Here is a 16864-nt window from a genome sequence, read left to right as displayed (position 1 = left end):
TCAATTACAATAAAAAAATGCTTAATAAAATATACAAAATTATATTTTGACAGCTGATGAGGCAAAAAAAAAATTAACTGTGATATTTATTTTGTTTAGATGAAAATTCGCCTTTAGAGCATTGTCAACGTCATTTGTTGACTTTGTTTACTTGGTTATATTATTTGTCAAGAAGTAAATAATTAAAATGTGTGTTTAACAAGTCAATTTTGTAAAATTAATTATTTTTAAATTAATAAAAATATTTTGGAGTGAATAAAATTGTAAATAATAAAAAAGTCAGCTGTTTTTTCATCAAAAATTAGAATTTAGGTTAATTAAGAATTTGTGATAAATTTAATGAGATTATTTGGATATAAAATTAAAAAAAAAAAAAAATTAAAGACTTGGTAAGTAATTATAGTAAAATTAATAATACTGAAGTTAGCAGTCAGCTGTTAATTTAAAAAATTTTTTTAACAAATTAGTTATAATAAAAAAATGCTTCTAAAAATTTTCACTTGTAATTTTTATTAATTTTTACATGTGAAACTTTTTAATTTAATTTTTTTTATAATAATTTTATTGCTATAAAATTCTAAAAAAATTTGTATGCCTGTCAACTTCAGTGTCATTAATTTTTTCAATTATTGTTAGTAATTTATAAATAATATTTTTTTTTTTTTTTTTTTTTTTTTTCCACAGAAATAAAGAGTGCAATTAAAAAAAATATTGGATGAAATTATCAGAAGATTTATAAGAGAGTAAATTATTTTTGATCAAGATAATAGAGCAAATGATTAAGATTAATCATTTTTGGAGTAATAACCTGAAAATATATTTTTTTAACTCAAATGTTAAGAAATATTTTATTGATATTAAAAGTGAGTATTTAATTTAACTATTTATTAATGATATTAAATTTTGCAGACACCATTGTGTCATAATAATTTTCAGATCAAAGAAAAATAACTTTATGACAACTACTGAAGACTATGAAGTAAAATTACTAAAAACTTAATTGTTAAAAAAAAAAATACCAACAATGAATAATTTAACGGGGCAGTTTCGCAAGACAACTTGGGATCCAATTCTCATAATATCACAAATAATAGCCGTGCAAACAGTAATGTATTTTTTCCTCGGCATATGGATTTGGATACTGACCACGTTGTTAGGAGAGACAAAGTCTCTGGACTATGCATTTCAATACAAAGAAATCCACGTGCGTGATCACGGAGGAAGATTAGTTATCGCTGTATTTATAATAAATTCTTTGATCGGATCATTGGCGCTGTGGTGGCTGGTGCAGAGGACAAAACAATGCTTGGACTTTGCTTGCACAGCTCACTTGATCCATTTACTGTGTTGTTGGATTTACAATTCGAGCTTTCCTACTACCTTCAGCTGGTGGTGTCTCAATATTGTTTCGACGACAATTATGTGCGTCTGTGGTGAATTTTTGTGTATGAAAACAGAATTTAAAGCCATACCTCTCGGTATGAATAGTCAAAAAACAGCCTTGTAATAATTATTATTTAAATGATGCTTTTTATTTTTTAAATGTTATTTATTTAATGCTAATTAATCTGTAAATTAAGAGTTTAATAAATTTTTATTAAATTAACTCACTTGTACATAATATATCTATGCTTTTTTATTTATTTTTTTTTTACTAGGGAATTTATTTCAGCTTGAATTATTTTATTTACACGGGATTGATTAGTGATGGTGGTCTTCTTTGTAGAATCTTAAGCCGCAGTAACCACAGGCATGATTTCCAGGTTTATCCTAAATTATTTTTATTAATTAGTAATTATTTAAAAAAAAAAAATATATATATATATAATTATAATTTTAAAAGCAGAAAATGTAAGAATATTTTAAAAATAAATTAATTGTAAAAAAAAAATTTATTTTAATTTTACTTAAAAATTTTTTTTTTTTTTTTAAATGTAAAATTTTTTGATAAAAATTTAATTTTTCAATTATTATAAAATTACCAAATTAATATAAACTTTAGGATGACCTAATGGTCCACCACCTCCATCACAAGCGACAACACGATCAAGTTTGGGCTCAGGTGGAATATCATCAATTAAATTGATCGCCCAGTTTTCATTAACCTCCTTGGGCCTGTCAACAAATCGCACTAATCTTCTGTCCTCAGGATCGAATTTCTAGAATAAAAATTTCTTTATTATTGTCAAAAAATAAAAGGATGATACTAAATTTAACCGTTTTTTCGATTTTCAAAACAATAAAATTGTAATGAAAAAATTTCACATGTAGAAATTAAAAAAAATTGTAAGTGTGAATTTTTAAAAATATTTTTTCAAAAAATTTTCCGATGTCTGCTAATTTCAGTATCACACAAAAGGTTGCAACTGACGTAACCAAAAAGACATACAAATTGATTTTTGATAAAAAAAAAAAAAAAAAAATAGCATACCTGTCCTGTGTGAGTAACAGTGTCTTTGGGTTCCCATGAAGCATTACTACGAGTGATAACACTTGAAATTGGTAATTTTGTTTTTAAAAATTTATTTGAGTTACTCAAAAAACAACAGACTTGTTTTCCTGCCATTTTTGCTCTGTTTTACTCCAACTATTTTCTGGTAATCTGGAAAAGCGACATCTACAATCGTTAATATTTTTAGTTGGTAAGATAGAAGTTGATAACAAAAAAAAAAATCAGAGATTTAAAAAATCAGTTCTAAAAATTTAACAGATGGCATAAAATTAACTTAAAAAAAAATCAATAATAATAATAATTAGATTTTTACATTCTAGTAAAATCATCTAGTATAATCTAAATTATACTGAGTATAATCCCAGATTATACTGAGTATAATCACAGATTATACTGGGTATAATCACAGCACAATGATTATAATCCCAGATTACAATGAGTATAATCCCAGATATTACCCATTATGATCCAGATTATAATGAGTATAACCCAGATTATAATGAGTATAATCTAGCTTATAGAGAGTATAATCTAGATTATAATCTAGAGTATTATCCAGATATCACCCAATATAATCTGGATTATATTAGCTACTATCTGAAATTTTTTTTTTTCACCACAGATATCACTGAGTATAATATGGGATGATATTCAGTGTTATCTTGTTCTTTCCATGTAGCTGACAACTGTCAATTTTTTTAATTTTAGGATTAATTATTATTATAAATTATACTGAATTGAAATAAATAAGTCAATAATGTAAATATAAAAGTATTGAACGTCATTTCATATGTAACAATTTATAAATGGTTTTAATTCGCTTGAACTTAAAGGTGATTACGTAAAGTACAATAAATTGCCCATTAAACACATTCTATATATATGTATATTTTTAGTATAGAAGAAAAGAAGAAAATGATTACCCAGGGGAAATTACTAATAACACTTTTAAGTATTCCTGGACTCATCACATATATATAGAACAATAAGGGTGGATAATGTTCATTGGTATCTATTGGTTCCGGTACAAAAAGCTAAAAGGAGACATACAAGTTATCTTGGATATTATACACGTTCACCCTCGTGGATTCTGCATGATATTTCTTCTTTGGCTATAAAAAAACACTACTCAATCTCGTACAACCCAGTCGTACTGTTTTCTAACTCAATTCACGAAAATATCTAAGTATTTATTTTAATATTTATATTTAACGCGAAGATATAAATTTATAATATTTATTTTTGTAGTTTTATTATAAAAATTATTCAATTTATTTTTGCAATATATTAGTAAAAATTTTTTTTTAAAATATTTTTGTAAAAAAATTTTTTTTTTTTTTAATATTTTTGTGAAAATTTTATTTTTTACAAAAAATTTTGAATAAATAATTTTTAAAAATATTGAAGAAATAATAATAAAAAAAAAATTTTTTTTTGCGCTTTTTCATTCATACTGTTCATTAAAAAGCATCAAAAACATTTATTCCACTTTTTCATCCTATAAAAATAATAATTCTTACAAATCAAACCGCCTAGATTTTTCTTGAAAGTCCATATCTATAAGTTACAAAAAAGGGGGTTGATTTATGATCCCATTTTTTGTCTGGATATATTTATTAAACTCACTTCGAGTTTTATTTCTCCCATATTTCATCACTTTGATTTTTAAAGATTTCTAAAACTCATTCTCTGTCCAATTTATAAAAAATTAGTCACCCTGAACCTGAAAACAAAACAAGTAAATTTAAAAAAATTTTTTTGATTTAAAAAATTGCCAAAATTTATAAAAAAAATTACCAAAGAAGAAATAAAATTTCCTAAAAAAAAATTTTTCTTAAATAAATTTTTTTGGTAAAAATATAAAATAAATATCAATTGAATTAAGGATCAATAAACATTTCTTACCCGTTAAATCTTTTATTTTTAGACATAACATGCCCTACTTCTATTTGGACACTTGAAAAGATAAATATCTCGTTACATCTTGAATTTCTTCTTATGAAATAACTCCTTACTTAAATAAATAGTTGTTTCAATAAATATTTACATTTATATATTATTTCTATCAACCATAATAAATTATATTAACTCATTTGTGGATATGTATTATTATTCAAAACATCTATGTTCGGTTATTTCATGCAAATTACTGTTCCATAATTTATTATTATCCAACACATATGAATAATTGATTTTCTTATCCGCTATTCATTCATAATTCTTCTTCAATAGCCATTATAGATATATTTAACACATCTATTAATTGTTAATTATATTAATTAATTATTCCGTCATTATTTAAAATTTTTGTAAATTAAGATTTAACATTTAGACTTTTTGAATTTAATTTTTTAATGCTTAAAATTACAATCTTAATATTATACAAAAAAAAATTAAATCAAAATTTTTATGTCATTTTTAAAGAATTAAAAAAATTCAAAATTTGACAAATTTGGAATTTTTCAAAATTTTTTTTCAATAGACCCAAGTGTCTCCTTTCAAACAAATGAAAATTTTGAAAAAAATTTTTTATTTTTATTTCTTTTTTTTTAATTTAAAAAAAAAAATTTTTTTTTGCTCAAGAAAATAATTAGGAAGAAAAATATTTTTTTGGCTCAAATGAACTTAATTTTCTGTTCATGTAACCCCTTAACTGTTACAAAAATTTTTTTAAATTATTAGAAGCTTAATAAATTTAGTTCTACAATAAATTTAATTATTTAAAAATTTTTTTTAACAAAAAAATTCCCTTAAAAAACTCAAACAATAACGATTAATTAATAAAAAATGAAGAAATAATTTCCGACTAATCCGACTAATCCGAAAATCAATAATAAAATTAATATTGTCAAAAAAATAAACAATAAAATGAGAAAACGTGACGTGTATGTGTCATGAGGGTAGATCGTCGCCGGGTTGTAAAGCTTGAAGGCCACGAGGGTGTTTATTCGAAGCTCGGCTGAGTAAGGGTGAGGCTGTTGAGTGAGTCCGAGGGGATGAAGAAGCTCGGTAAAGCGCGTGCGTATTTTTCACCACGTCCAACTCACGTTCAACCACCCTCACCCTTACCACCCATCAGGCTTTTACTTACCTACAATTCCAGACGATGTGTACACGGATATTGCATTAGTATGAAACTTAACGTTCTTGTCGACGGACATACTGTTGAATAGCAGGTACAGTAAATATTATTCCTCTTGTTAATGATATAATTAATCAAATAAAGTTCACTCCTACGCACAATAAAAAATCTGAAATTACAAAAAGAAAATTAGTGAGAAATAACATTTTTTTAATTATTTAAATTTTCATTTGTGATTTTAAAAATTAATTATCTAGTGATGACGTCAAGTGAAAATAAGACCGGATTATTTTTGTTGAGCAAATGTTTTTAAATGCTTAACTGGATTACGCGGGTACGGGTATTGATGTGTTTTTTTAATAAAATGTCCTCGTTATTTTTATTTATATTATTACAAGCTACTTATAATGCGTTTTAGTTTCTCGAGATCATTAATCTTTATAATTTATTATTATTATTATTCTCATCACTTAAGTCATTTATTTTGATGCTAGTTTTATCGCCTGCTGGATAAAATTGTTATTGTTATAGTTATAAAAAAAGAAGGTAACTTATAGTTAGTTTTTTATATTATTTTTACTTTATTATAATACCATATGGTACGAGTTAATATTTTTTTTTTTGTGATTAAAAATAGTTATTTCACCTTTTTATTTATGTAAAAAATTGTCGAGTTTAATTAGAAATTTTTTGTGCTGTTTTAGATAACTAGAACATTTTTTATCTTAAAAAATTTCATTTAAAATTTCTTTTTTTTTGATAGAAGGATTTATTAAATTATTAAATATTAATAATTTAATTTATTTAGAGAAAATTATTTAATTTATTAAATTTTAATAAATATTTTTTAACATTCAATAAATATTTATTTGGGAGGAAAATAAAATTAATTAATTAAAGAAATATTTATTAACAATTAATAAGCTTATTAAATGTAAACAAATCTTTCTATCAGTGTAATTCACATTAACTTTTATTTTAAAGATAAAAAATTATTTAAAAAAAAAAAAAATAATTTATTTAAATGAAAATCTACAAAATTTATTTATTGTTAAATTTTTTAAAAAATTCAAGAAAAAAAAAAGAAAATATTTAAATAACTTGCAAATATTACCTTCAAATCAATATTGACTTAATTCTTAAAATTAAATACCTCTAGAATTGTTTCTTAGCTTTTAAACTTTCGGCCTAAATACCATCGCCACCCTACAGAGAATTCTCAACATTCTCAGTATAAATTTTTATACCTATAAAACTAAAATCATTGAAATAAAAAAAACTCATCACCATCACTCTATTCTTATTTATATTGCTTCACCGCTAAAAGTAATAAAATAAAAGCGTATAAAAGTCTGAGTGTAATTTTAATCTCAGCAGCTGAGGATTTTCTCAGAGGAAGTTTACTTTTCATTTCAATAAAAATAACAATTTCATTATCTTCGCTCGCAAAACTATAAAAAAAAATATATATAATCCACATTAAGAAATTACCTGGTATCTTGTGAACTATAGACATTTTTAAAGATATAAGCTCATCTTGATATTACACTCATCAAGACCTTTCATTTGAGTACCCACATCAATTTTTCATATATTTTATATATTTATATATATTTTATATATGTAAATATGAAAAATATATGAAAATGCCATGTGGGTACTCAAATTAAAGGTCTTGATGAGTATAACATCGGGATAAGCTTACATTTTTAATAATATCAATAATTAAGAAATGACCTTGTATTTTGTCAACTATAGACATTTTTAAAGATATAAGCTCACTCCGATATTATACTCATCAAGAGCTTTCATTTGAGTACCCACATCAATTTTTCATATATTTTATATATTTATATATATTATATATATAAATATATGAAAAATATATGAAAATGCCATGTGGGTACTCAATATTTAAGAAAATACAGTGCAATTTAACAAATGTGTAATTTTTAGTACTGAATTTAACAGACATCTAAGAATTTATAAAATTTTTATGCAAAAAAATTCCACATGTAGATAAATAGTTTTTAAAATTTTTTACAAATGAAATTAAAGTTAGTTGACCTTTTTTATTTATTAGATTAGGACAAAAAAATAATTTAAAAAAATTACACTTAATATTTTTAAAAAATTGAATTTTAAAAATTTTTTTTACAACAATTTCAATAAAAAAAAATTCTATAAATTTTTAATTTAATTTTAATCTAAAACAAAATTAAAAAACCATGGAAGGTCTTTCTTCTTTTAGTAAACGTTTAAAATAATTAAAGTAGTTTTAATTTTCAAGGGCGTGTTCCTTGGGAATTAAAGTTCTGGTGAGTATCAGAGGCATAAATTACACCCTGAGAAAATGATCCGTAACATAGTTATTATTCTTAATCGTGAATCGCATATCGCATAGTACAAAGCGAAAACCGAGCAGACTAGTGCGACTTGAGGTGTCGTATTGGATAAAAGTTCAAGGGCGAGTTTGAGGGTGTCGTTGTATATAGAACATAAAAATATAAGAAAAATAAAATAGTATATCTGTAGGCGTGATAGAAACTCACAGGCCTCTTGGTGGATTAACTGGTCCATGTACTCATTGTGTACACACTCCCACAGTTTGTTGATAAAAAGTATTAAACGTATTGATAGCAGACAACTAAGTAGATTCAGCTGTGGAGAATTTTATGTTGATATAAATGCTATGTAGGCGATGCCAATTCTCTGTATTGGAAGTTAACTTCATCTGTATACTACACAGGTACATCAAACATTTGATTGACGCTTGCGTACACCACCTTCCAACTCCTAGACTTGACAAGTCGTACTTACGTGTTGGAATAATGTAGAGTATTCTTCCCGGTGAGTTTTTTTTTTTTTTTTTTTTATTATTTTATTTTGATTAATTCACTTCTTATTTGGATTGTATTTGGTGACATAACCTACAATTTTTAAGAATAACCTAAAAAAGTTAATTTTTTGGTTTAATTAATAATTTTAAATGAAAATTAAAATTAATTAATACCTGCAAATTTTTTGTAATTGTTTTTAAATATTTTTTCATGTGTAAATTAATTAAAAAAATTATTTAAAAAAAATTCCATCTGTGAAAATTAATGACACTGAAGTTGACAGATACTAAAATTTTTTTGGAATTTTAGAGCAATTAAATTATTAAAAAAAAAATTTATTAAAAAGTTTCACATGTGAAAATTAATAATTCTGAAGTTAGCAGTCAGCTGTTAATTTTAAAAATTTTTTTAATAAATCAATTTAAAAAAAAAATGCTTCCAAAAATTTTCACTTGTAATTTTTATTAATTTTTACATGTAAAACTTTTTAATTTAATTTTTTTTATAATAATTTAATTGCTATAAATATTTAAAAAAAATTTTATTTTTTTTAATATTTTTAAAAAATTGCATGTGTAATTTTAAAAATTTTCTTTTAATTTTTTTAAAATAATTTTTCACTTGTTATTATATTACCTTCAAGTTGATTGATTTTTGACGGTCATTACAGGTCTAACGATGTACGGCCACAGTTTCGGGTGGTTCGGATACTCACTGGTCAGCATCGCAGCTGTGGTTGGAGCCATCTCAGGAGCAATTGTCTTCGCAATGTGCTTGAAACGCCGGAATTTCCCTGGAAATAGGCCGCTCAATTGGTTCGAGAAGGACCTGTTGGATCGAGCCAAAGAGGCCACTACATCCAAACAGAACTTTATTGAGCTGGGGAATGTTGCAAGTGCTGCAGCTGGTGATTCTGCCGGCTCGCCGGACTTTGGAGACAACCTTTGCGAGGAGTTGGAGTGGACTAGGCGCGATCCGCCGTATGATACTAGTATTTTGGACTCACGCGAAGGTAATTTTTTGTTTTTATTGCACTGATTTAAATTGTGCAATTTTTTAAAAATTATTTTAGAAGAAATTGTTTTTTATTTTGTTTAAAAAATTTTTTTTATTTCTTCTGTAAATTAATTTTTTTATTAAATGCATTTTTTTTTTTAAATTAATTTTTTTATTTTGTTTAAGAAATTTTTTTTACTAAATGCACTTTTTTTTTAATTATTTTCGTTTTAAATTAATTTTATTTTAATTTACAAGCATGTATAATTAACATTCAAATTCACAATGAAGTTTTTTTTTATTAAAGAACGAACTATTTGTAACAGTGAAATAAATTAACATTTAATAATTTTTTTTATTACATTTAAAAAATAAATTATAACTAAGAAAATATTTTTTTAAAAATAAAATTCTTATTTTTTAATAATTTATTTTTTAAAAATTATACTTCCAATTTTTTTTAATTAACTCCAAAATAAAAATTAAAAATGCATTATTAATTGAATATTTCTTTCAGTAATTCAAAGACTATCTGAAGGAGATGATGAACCCAGAAGTCCAGTGAGTCCAATAGCACCTCCATTACCAGGTGGTGCACTAGTAGCTAGTGATGAGCGGATGGTAATTGTCAGACCACAGCCAAGATCTTCCCATGGCTCACGATTAAGTAGTGACAGTGATTCTGTCTTTCACAAAGTTAGTAACTAAAATAATCTATATAAAATGATTTTTTTTTTAATTAATTAAATTATTAATAATTAATAAATTCTTCTATCATAAATTCTTCTTATAAAATTAAAATTAAAAATATTACAGCAATCTTCCTGGTCATCATCATCTTCACTGGATGAAGTTGGAGGTGACCTACAATTGAGCTTGACGTTTGATTCAACAGCCGGTGTTTTAACAGTGAAACTTATTGAGGTAATAAACTTGGTAATATAAATATAGAGCAACAATATAATTAAATTTTTTTTTTTTTTTTTTTTTTTATACATTGTAGGCACACGATCTACGAGCCAGGGAATTAAGTGGAAACGCAGATCCGTACGCTAAGATACGTTTGTTGCCAGACCGAAGCAATACGTGGCAGACAAAAGTTCACAGGTGTACCTTGAACCCTGGTAAATTATATTTCACATCACGTTCGTTTTACTTGAAGAAAAAAAAAAAAAAAAAAAAAACCGATAAAAGCAATTAGGTAATTGGTCAATTGTTAATCTGTTGAATAAAATTACAGTGTTTGATGAAGAGTTCACCTTTGAAGTTTCTTCATTAAACGGGACAACTCTCGAAGTACTTTTGTATGATTTTGACCCAGCATCTAAGCATCGCGCACTTGGTTACGTGCGTTTACCATTGCCACTTAATAATGGAGAATTTCTGGGTCTAAAACCCGTTGAAGTAACTAGACCAATACACAGGTACGGCGCAGAAGGTAGTGTTTATCGATCTGATCCACTCGGCGAGCTTATGGTATCTCTCTGCTATGATGCTAATGCTAACAAATTAACGGTAATCGTCATACGGGCAATTAATCTCTCAATTACTGAGGATTCTGGTAATCAGAATTACGATACTTATGTAAAGGTAAATAGTTGTCATTGTTTATGTAATTGTTTTTATTTTTGTTTTAACTAAAATTTTTTTTAATTCAAATTTTTAGTCTATATTATTAAGAGAATAAGCATAATTTTGTCTCCAGAATATTCATATAAAAAAACGAATTTTTTTTTATTTTAGTGAAATGACTTTGTTTCTTGTGAACTATTGACATTTTTGAAGATATAAGCTCATTCCAACATTATACTCATCAAGACCTTTCATTTGAGTACCCACATCAATTTTTCATATATTTTATATATTTATATATATTATATATATGTATATATGAAAAATATATAAAAAATGTCATGTGGGTACTCATGAATGAAAGCTCTTGATGAATGTAACTTCAAGATGAATTTATATTTTAAAAAATGTCCATAGTTAAGAAAGTACAGAGCAATTTAACAAAAATCATTATTTAATGAAGGAAAATTTAAAAAAAAAATAAAACTTAAATATTTTTTAAAAAATTTGAAATTCTTATAAATTTTCAGGTGACGATATTTAAAGACGGAAAAAGCTTGAAAAAAAAACGGACAGTAATCTGCCGTGATCCAAGCCCAGTATGGAATGACGTCTTAAACTTCGATCTCGGTAGCGATATCCTATCAAGTTGTATTTTAGAATTTACAATAGTAAGAACTAGCGGTGAGCTACTAGCACGATGTGAAGTATCTAAAAAATGTCAAAGAGAATTTTTCTACCGAGTACTATCAGGTAAAGGTGCTTCTGTTCAAAAGGTTCCACTTACTGGTCCCGATAAACGTACAGATTCTTCATAATTTAATAATTTAATTTAAAACTGTTAAATTTAAGCAAAGAGATACCAATATATAATTAATAAAAAATAAAATAATAAATAATATAATAATAAATATATGTATATGGTATAAGTATAAATATGTGGATGGACTAATTATAATTTATATCAAGTAAATTAAGGTGTACAAGTTGATGAGCACACTTCAGAGACCTGCTTTATACTTTTCTTTAAATAATTATTATTTTTATTATGATTACTATTTAATTATTATTTTATAAAATAGCTCCCGGCGGGCCAATGAGTAGAGTATTTTATTGTTAGCTATATTTAAATATATCTATATCAATATTTGTCTTTGTCGTTAGACATGTGAGTAAAAATATTTAAAAAAAAAAAAAAAAAAAAAAAAAAAAAAATTACAATGATGAATCTATTAGCAAAATTAATTATTTGAATTAAATTTTAAGATCCATATTTAAAATTAAAATTTTTTTTAAATGCAATTTTATAATTTACAATTTTATTTATAAATTTTAATTAAAAGTACAAATAAAAAATTTTTAAACAATGTAATTTTTTAATTAAAATATTTTTTATAAATTAAATAAATAAAATTGTAAATTATTTAGTTATATAATTTATTATTTAAAAATTACTTTAATTACGCACATATTTATTTTAAAAAATTAATTACCTGATTTGCGAGTGACTAGAAAAATTGAGACAAATTTTATTACTGTACTTATTTTTAAATACTTAATATATAAAACCTCCTGGGACCAGGAATACGTAATTAGAAAGAAAAAAAAAAAAAAAAAAACTTTTATTTTAATTTAAAAAAAAGATTTTTTTTATTTTTTTGTTATTTAATTTCAATACACAGTACTGATAATTGTAGTTCTTGGTAATTGAAATTAGTCAAAGAGACCTGCAACAAAAAAATAATAATTATTAATAAAAAAATTCTTATTAATTTATTAGACTACTGAAAGTACTTTGATATCATTATAAAATTCTCTACATTTAATTATTCAGTAGCTAATACATGTTTAGATAATCATTTAGTTGTTTAATTAAATAAAAATTGGAGTAAAATAAATGTATTTATTGTTTAAAAATTTTATTATTTTCTTACCGAAACCCATGTCATCATCAGACTCTTCTTCGGGTTCCTCCTTCTTTTTCTCGGCTTCCTTGGCCGCGGGAGCAGCGTCTGCAGCAGCAGCGGCAGCTACTGGAGCTAAAGTAACAAAATTTTTACAATTAAATTACAATAAAATTAAAGACCTTTCATTTGAATACCCACATGGTATTTTTTTATATATTTTATATATATATATACATATATATAATATATATAAATATATAAAATATGTATGAAAAATTGATGTGGGTACTCAAATGAAAGGTCTTGATGAGTGTAACTTCAGGATGAGCTTATATCTTCAAAAATGTCAATATTTCACAAGATACAAGCTGATTATAGAAAAAAAATCTAAAAAAATTTTTTTTTTATTTTTAAAAATTTTTTACTTGTAGAATTTTTTTTGATAATTTTTTAAATTATAATTTACCTGTTATAAAATCTAAAAAATTTTTAAGTTTATTAAATTTATAATTATCAAGAAAATCGAATGAAAGTATAAAAAAAATGTCGCCTGAAAGCAGCTAGGTATAAATTTAAAATAATTTAGACCCTACAACTCCTAACTTGCATTGATCTCCTCATTAATGCTGACTGAATTAGCTAATTCACTAATCCAGTGGATGATATGAGGTGATTTATATAAAAATTTTAAAATACAAAACGTACCTCCACCAGCTGGTGCGGCTCCAACACCGGATCCTACATTGGTGATGAGGTCCTTGATGTTGATACCTTCCAAAGCCTTGGCGAAAAGTCCTGGCCAGTAAGGCTCGACTTCAACGTTGGCGGCTTTCAGAATAGTCTGAATTTTCTCACCCTGAAATTTAAGCGCGTTATTAATTAAGCTGATCAATTATTTATTAATTAAGTATGATATAAAAATAGCAATTAAAAAAAAGGTCCACGTGGTTTTGAAGATAGAGGTTACTTACAGTTACAGCAACATCATCGTCGGCGAGGATCAATGCGGAGTAAACGCAAGCAAGTTCAGCCTTTGTCGACATCTTGAGATTTTATTTATTTAATTTAAAAATTTGGATGGTTTTATTTAAAAGTGCAAGTTGCCGATATTATTGCGGCCTTAGCTGACTAGCAGAACAAGCACACGGTCGTCTGAATAACGAAAGAGACAGTATGGAGGATGTTATTTCATACCTTACCCGTCAGAGGAACTCACTAGCGCTCTCTTTCGGCGGTTATATAAACTTTTTTTAGCGTGAAAATTTGAAATTTAATTCAAAAATAATTTAAACAAATATTCAATAATAATAACAAATAATAATAATAATAATAATAATAATAATAATAATAATAATAATAATAATAATAATAATAATAATAATAATAATAATAATAATAATAATAATAATAATAATAATAATAAAGAGGCCTGTCAGGTTGCAAGGAGAACCTGATAGTGGATCGATGCGTCTTACAAGATGCGATCTACTATCAACGCAACCTGTCAATGGCTTGGATTGACTATCGCAAGGCATTTGACTCAACTCCACATGAGTTAATTTTATATCTACTCAAATGCCTGGGAGTCAATCCCAAAATAGTGGAATGTATTCGGCGTACAATGCAGCTCTGGCGAACGCGATTTCACATTGGAAGTGGAAACGCATTGCACGTAACCGGAGTTGTAGAGTACAAACGAGGGGTCTTCCAAGGCGATTCCTTGAGCCCTCTGCTGTTTTGCATTTCACTGCTGCCTATATCTGTTGCTCTCCGTAAAACTCGTGGGTACTCTGTGGGGCCTCCGGGTGATCGAAAATATTCGATCACCCATCTGCTTTACATGGATGATCTGAAGCTATATAGTGCTGATGAAGATCATCTACAAGCAGCCCTCAACATCGTAGCAGAGTACACACGAGATGTCGGAATGTCTTTTGGGTTGGACAAGTGTGCGGTCGTACATCTGGCGAGGGGTAAGTGCTCTGATACTGGTGATGATGTCGAATTAGTGGATGGGAGCGTCTTAAGCCAATTAGACGCCGGGGAGTTGTATAGATATCTAGGAATGGAAGAGCACCGCATGCATGCGGTCTCTGAAGTCCGAACAACTCTCCAGAGCGAGTATGTTAGGAGACTCCGGAAAATTTGGTCCTCCGAACTTTCCGGCAAAAACAAAGTCTCAGCTACTAACATGCTCGCTGTCCCAGTCTTACTATACTCTTTCGGTGTCCTGAAATGGACCCGAAAGGATTTACGAGATCTCGACATCAAAACCCGTAAGATCATTAATATGAATCGGAGCATGCACCCCAATTCATCAGTCGCCAGATTATACCTCTCCCGGTCCATCGGTGGGAGAGGTTTGCAGAGTTTGGAGCGGCTTCACGACCGTTTGGTCCTGGGTTTAACTCACGAAGTTGTCAATTTCACTGCAGACGAGGATGACTTTCTTATGCAAATTGTACATAAACATGAAAATGCGCATAAGGGGTCATTCTTGTATAAGGCAGCAATATATGCGGCAAGAACCCTTGGTCTTGGAGAAATAAACGCTCTAATGGAACTCCGAAAGGAGGAATTTAAGAGCGTCATCAGGAACGCCGAGGAAAAACTACTCCTTGGCGAACTGATGGACAAGTCCATGCACAGCGTGTTCTTTAAACACGTGCGTGATCATGGCTTGTCCATCCAGCTGACGTTTTCCTTCTTAAAGTCAGCGGGCCTGATGTCCGAGACTGAAGGGTTCATATTTGCCTGCCAAGATGGTGTCATTAACACTCTTGAGTACCGTAGCAAGGTGCTCCAGGTGCAGCTTCCGCACACGTCCTGTAGGAGGTGTAGACAACATCCGGAGACGCTTATGCACCTTTTGTCGGCATGTCCAGTGCTGGCGAGAGGTGCATATATCCAGCGTCACAATGCTGCCCTGAGAGTACTGTACTACTATCTTCGTCATTGCTACGGTATTGACGTGACACCAGTGCTGCCTTATTTGCCAGGAGATATTCCCCAGGTTGTTGAGAATGACAGTTGCAAAATTTATTGGAACATGCCATTTGCAACAACCCGGCGGATAGATCACAACAAACCTGATATTGTGCTCTTCGACAAGGCCACTCGTGACATTTATGTCATTGAGTTCTCGGCCCCGGCTGAATACAACATCTCAGCCAAAGAAGAGCACAAAAGACAAATATATCAGGATCTCCTGTTTGAAATTGGCAAACTTTACCCAGGTTACCGTGTCAAGCTTCTCGTCCTGATTGTTGGCGTCCTAGGAGGGATGAAACAGTCTTTTGTATCCTCACTTGCCAAAGTTCCAGCTTGCTCATCAAAAGCTGAGTTCTTGGCAGTTAGGATGCAGAAGGCTGTTTTACTTGGTTCTCTCCGTCTCTTAAGGGAAATGACTTTGGCCTGCTGTGATCACTAACCGCCTTGTTGTGCGGAGTGGTCCAGCAGTAACGGACGGAGCTCAGGCTGGGCCCTCGGAGAATCGGACTCCGGGGATAACCCCCCTGAGCATTTAATAACAAAATAATAATAATAATAATAATAATAATAATAATAATAATAATAATAATAATAATAATAATAATTTTTTAAAAATAAATTATGGCAAAAAGCAAAGTAAAAAAAAAATGTCATGTAAAAATGTAAAAAAATAAAAAATGCAATTTTTTAAAAATAAATTTTTGGAAAAAATCTATTTGTTTAAAAAAATTAATAAACAAAAAAAATTACATTAAATTTAGCTGTCACTTAACAAATGTTTTAATTTTTTTTAACAAATAAATTATAGCAAACAAAAATTATTAAAAAAATATACTTATTCGCGCTTATCTTACAGCACATGCGCAGTAGACTGCGCAGCTGCGCAGGCGCCAAATAAAAGAAAACCAAAAAACGCAAATGGCGGCAAATATTACGCAATCACCCGCAACAATATTGAACAATCTTCTCTAAAAAGCCCAAGTTTACAAAAAAAACCGATCAGCTGTTATTAAAAAGCCAATTA

General features: G+C 27.7%; 4 protein-coding genes across 6 annotated transcripts; 2 read left to right on the top strand and 2 right to left on the bottom strand.

The window, feature by feature from the left end:
* The first annotated feature begins 103 nt into the window (after positions 1-103).
* Sys1 (Sys1 golgi trafficking protein) lies at positions 104-1779 on the top strand. Its single transcript, XM_074253061.1, has 3 exons — positions 104-389; positions 685-863; positions 937-1779. The coding sequence occupies exon 3, from the start codon at positions 1025-1027 to the stop codon at positions 1505-1507; it is 483 nt and encodes a 160-aa protein (XP_074109162.1). The 5' UTR covers positions 104-389; positions 685-863; positions 937-1024; the 3' UTR covers positions 1508-1779.
* Nd-13a (NADH dehydrogenase (ubiquinone) 13 kDa A subunit) lies at positions 1576-2589 on the bottom strand. Its single transcript, XM_074253062.1, has 3 exons — positions 2432-2589; positions 1983-2159; positions 1576-1770 (listed from the first exon to the last, which is right to left on the bottom strand). The coding sequence occupies exons 1-3, from the start codon at positions 2564-2566 to the stop codon at positions 1702-1704; spliced, it is 381 nt and encodes a 126-aa protein (XP_074109163.1). The 5' UTR covers positions 2567-2589; the 3' UTR covers positions 1576-1701.
* Positions 2590-5609: 3020 nt separating this feature from the next.
* Positions 5610-12428, top strand: LOC141533940 (synaptotagmin-10-like). 3 transcript variants are annotated; one of them, XM_074253056.1, is made up of 8 exons: positions 5610-5628; positions 8284-8384; positions 9045-9386; positions 9888-10066; positions 10187-10294; positions 10374-10494; positions 10611-10960; positions 11473-12428. In XM_074253056.1, the coding sequence occupies exons 3-8, from the start codon at positions 9053-9055 to the stop codon at positions 11758-11760; spliced, it is 1380 nt and encodes a 459-aa protein (XP_074109157.1). In that variant the 5' UTR covers positions 5610-5628; positions 8284-8384; positions 9045-9052; the 3' UTR covers positions 11761-12428. The 3 variants fall into 3 exon arrangements, with proteins under 3 accessions (XP_074109157.1, XP_074109156.1, XP_074109158.1); XM_074253055.1 differs by lacking the exon at positions 5610-5628 and having other exon boundaries at positions 8049-8384; XM_074253057.1 differs by lacking the exons at positions 5610-5628; positions 8284-8384 and adding an exon at positions 8478-8560.
* Positions 12429-12562: 134 nt separating this feature from the next.
* Positions 12563-14012, bottom strand: Rplp1 (ribosomal protein LP1). The gene is made up of 4 exons (XM_074253065.1): positions 13821-14012; positions 13555-13705; positions 12877-12981; positions 12563-12669 (listed from the first exon to the last, which is right to left on the bottom strand). The coding sequence occupies exons 1-4, from the start codon at positions 13890-13892 to the stop codon at positions 12656-12658; spliced, it is 342 nt and encodes a 113-aa protein (XP_074109166.1). The 5' UTR covers positions 13893-14012; the 3' UTR covers positions 12563-12655.
* Positions 14013-16864: the final 2852 nt, after the last annotated feature.

The sequence above is a fragment of the Cotesia typhae genome, unplaced genomic scaffold (genome assembly GCF_013202065.1).
Source record: "Cotesia typhae breed Kobodo isofemale line unplaced genomic scaffold, CoteBio_Ctyphae scaffold_121, whole genome shotgun sequence".
NCBI classification, from domain to species: Eukaryota; Metazoa; Arthropoda; class Insecta; order Hymenoptera; family Braconidae; genus Cotesia; species Cotesia typhae.
This window is presented reverse-complemented; position numbering and strand designations above follow the sequence as displayed.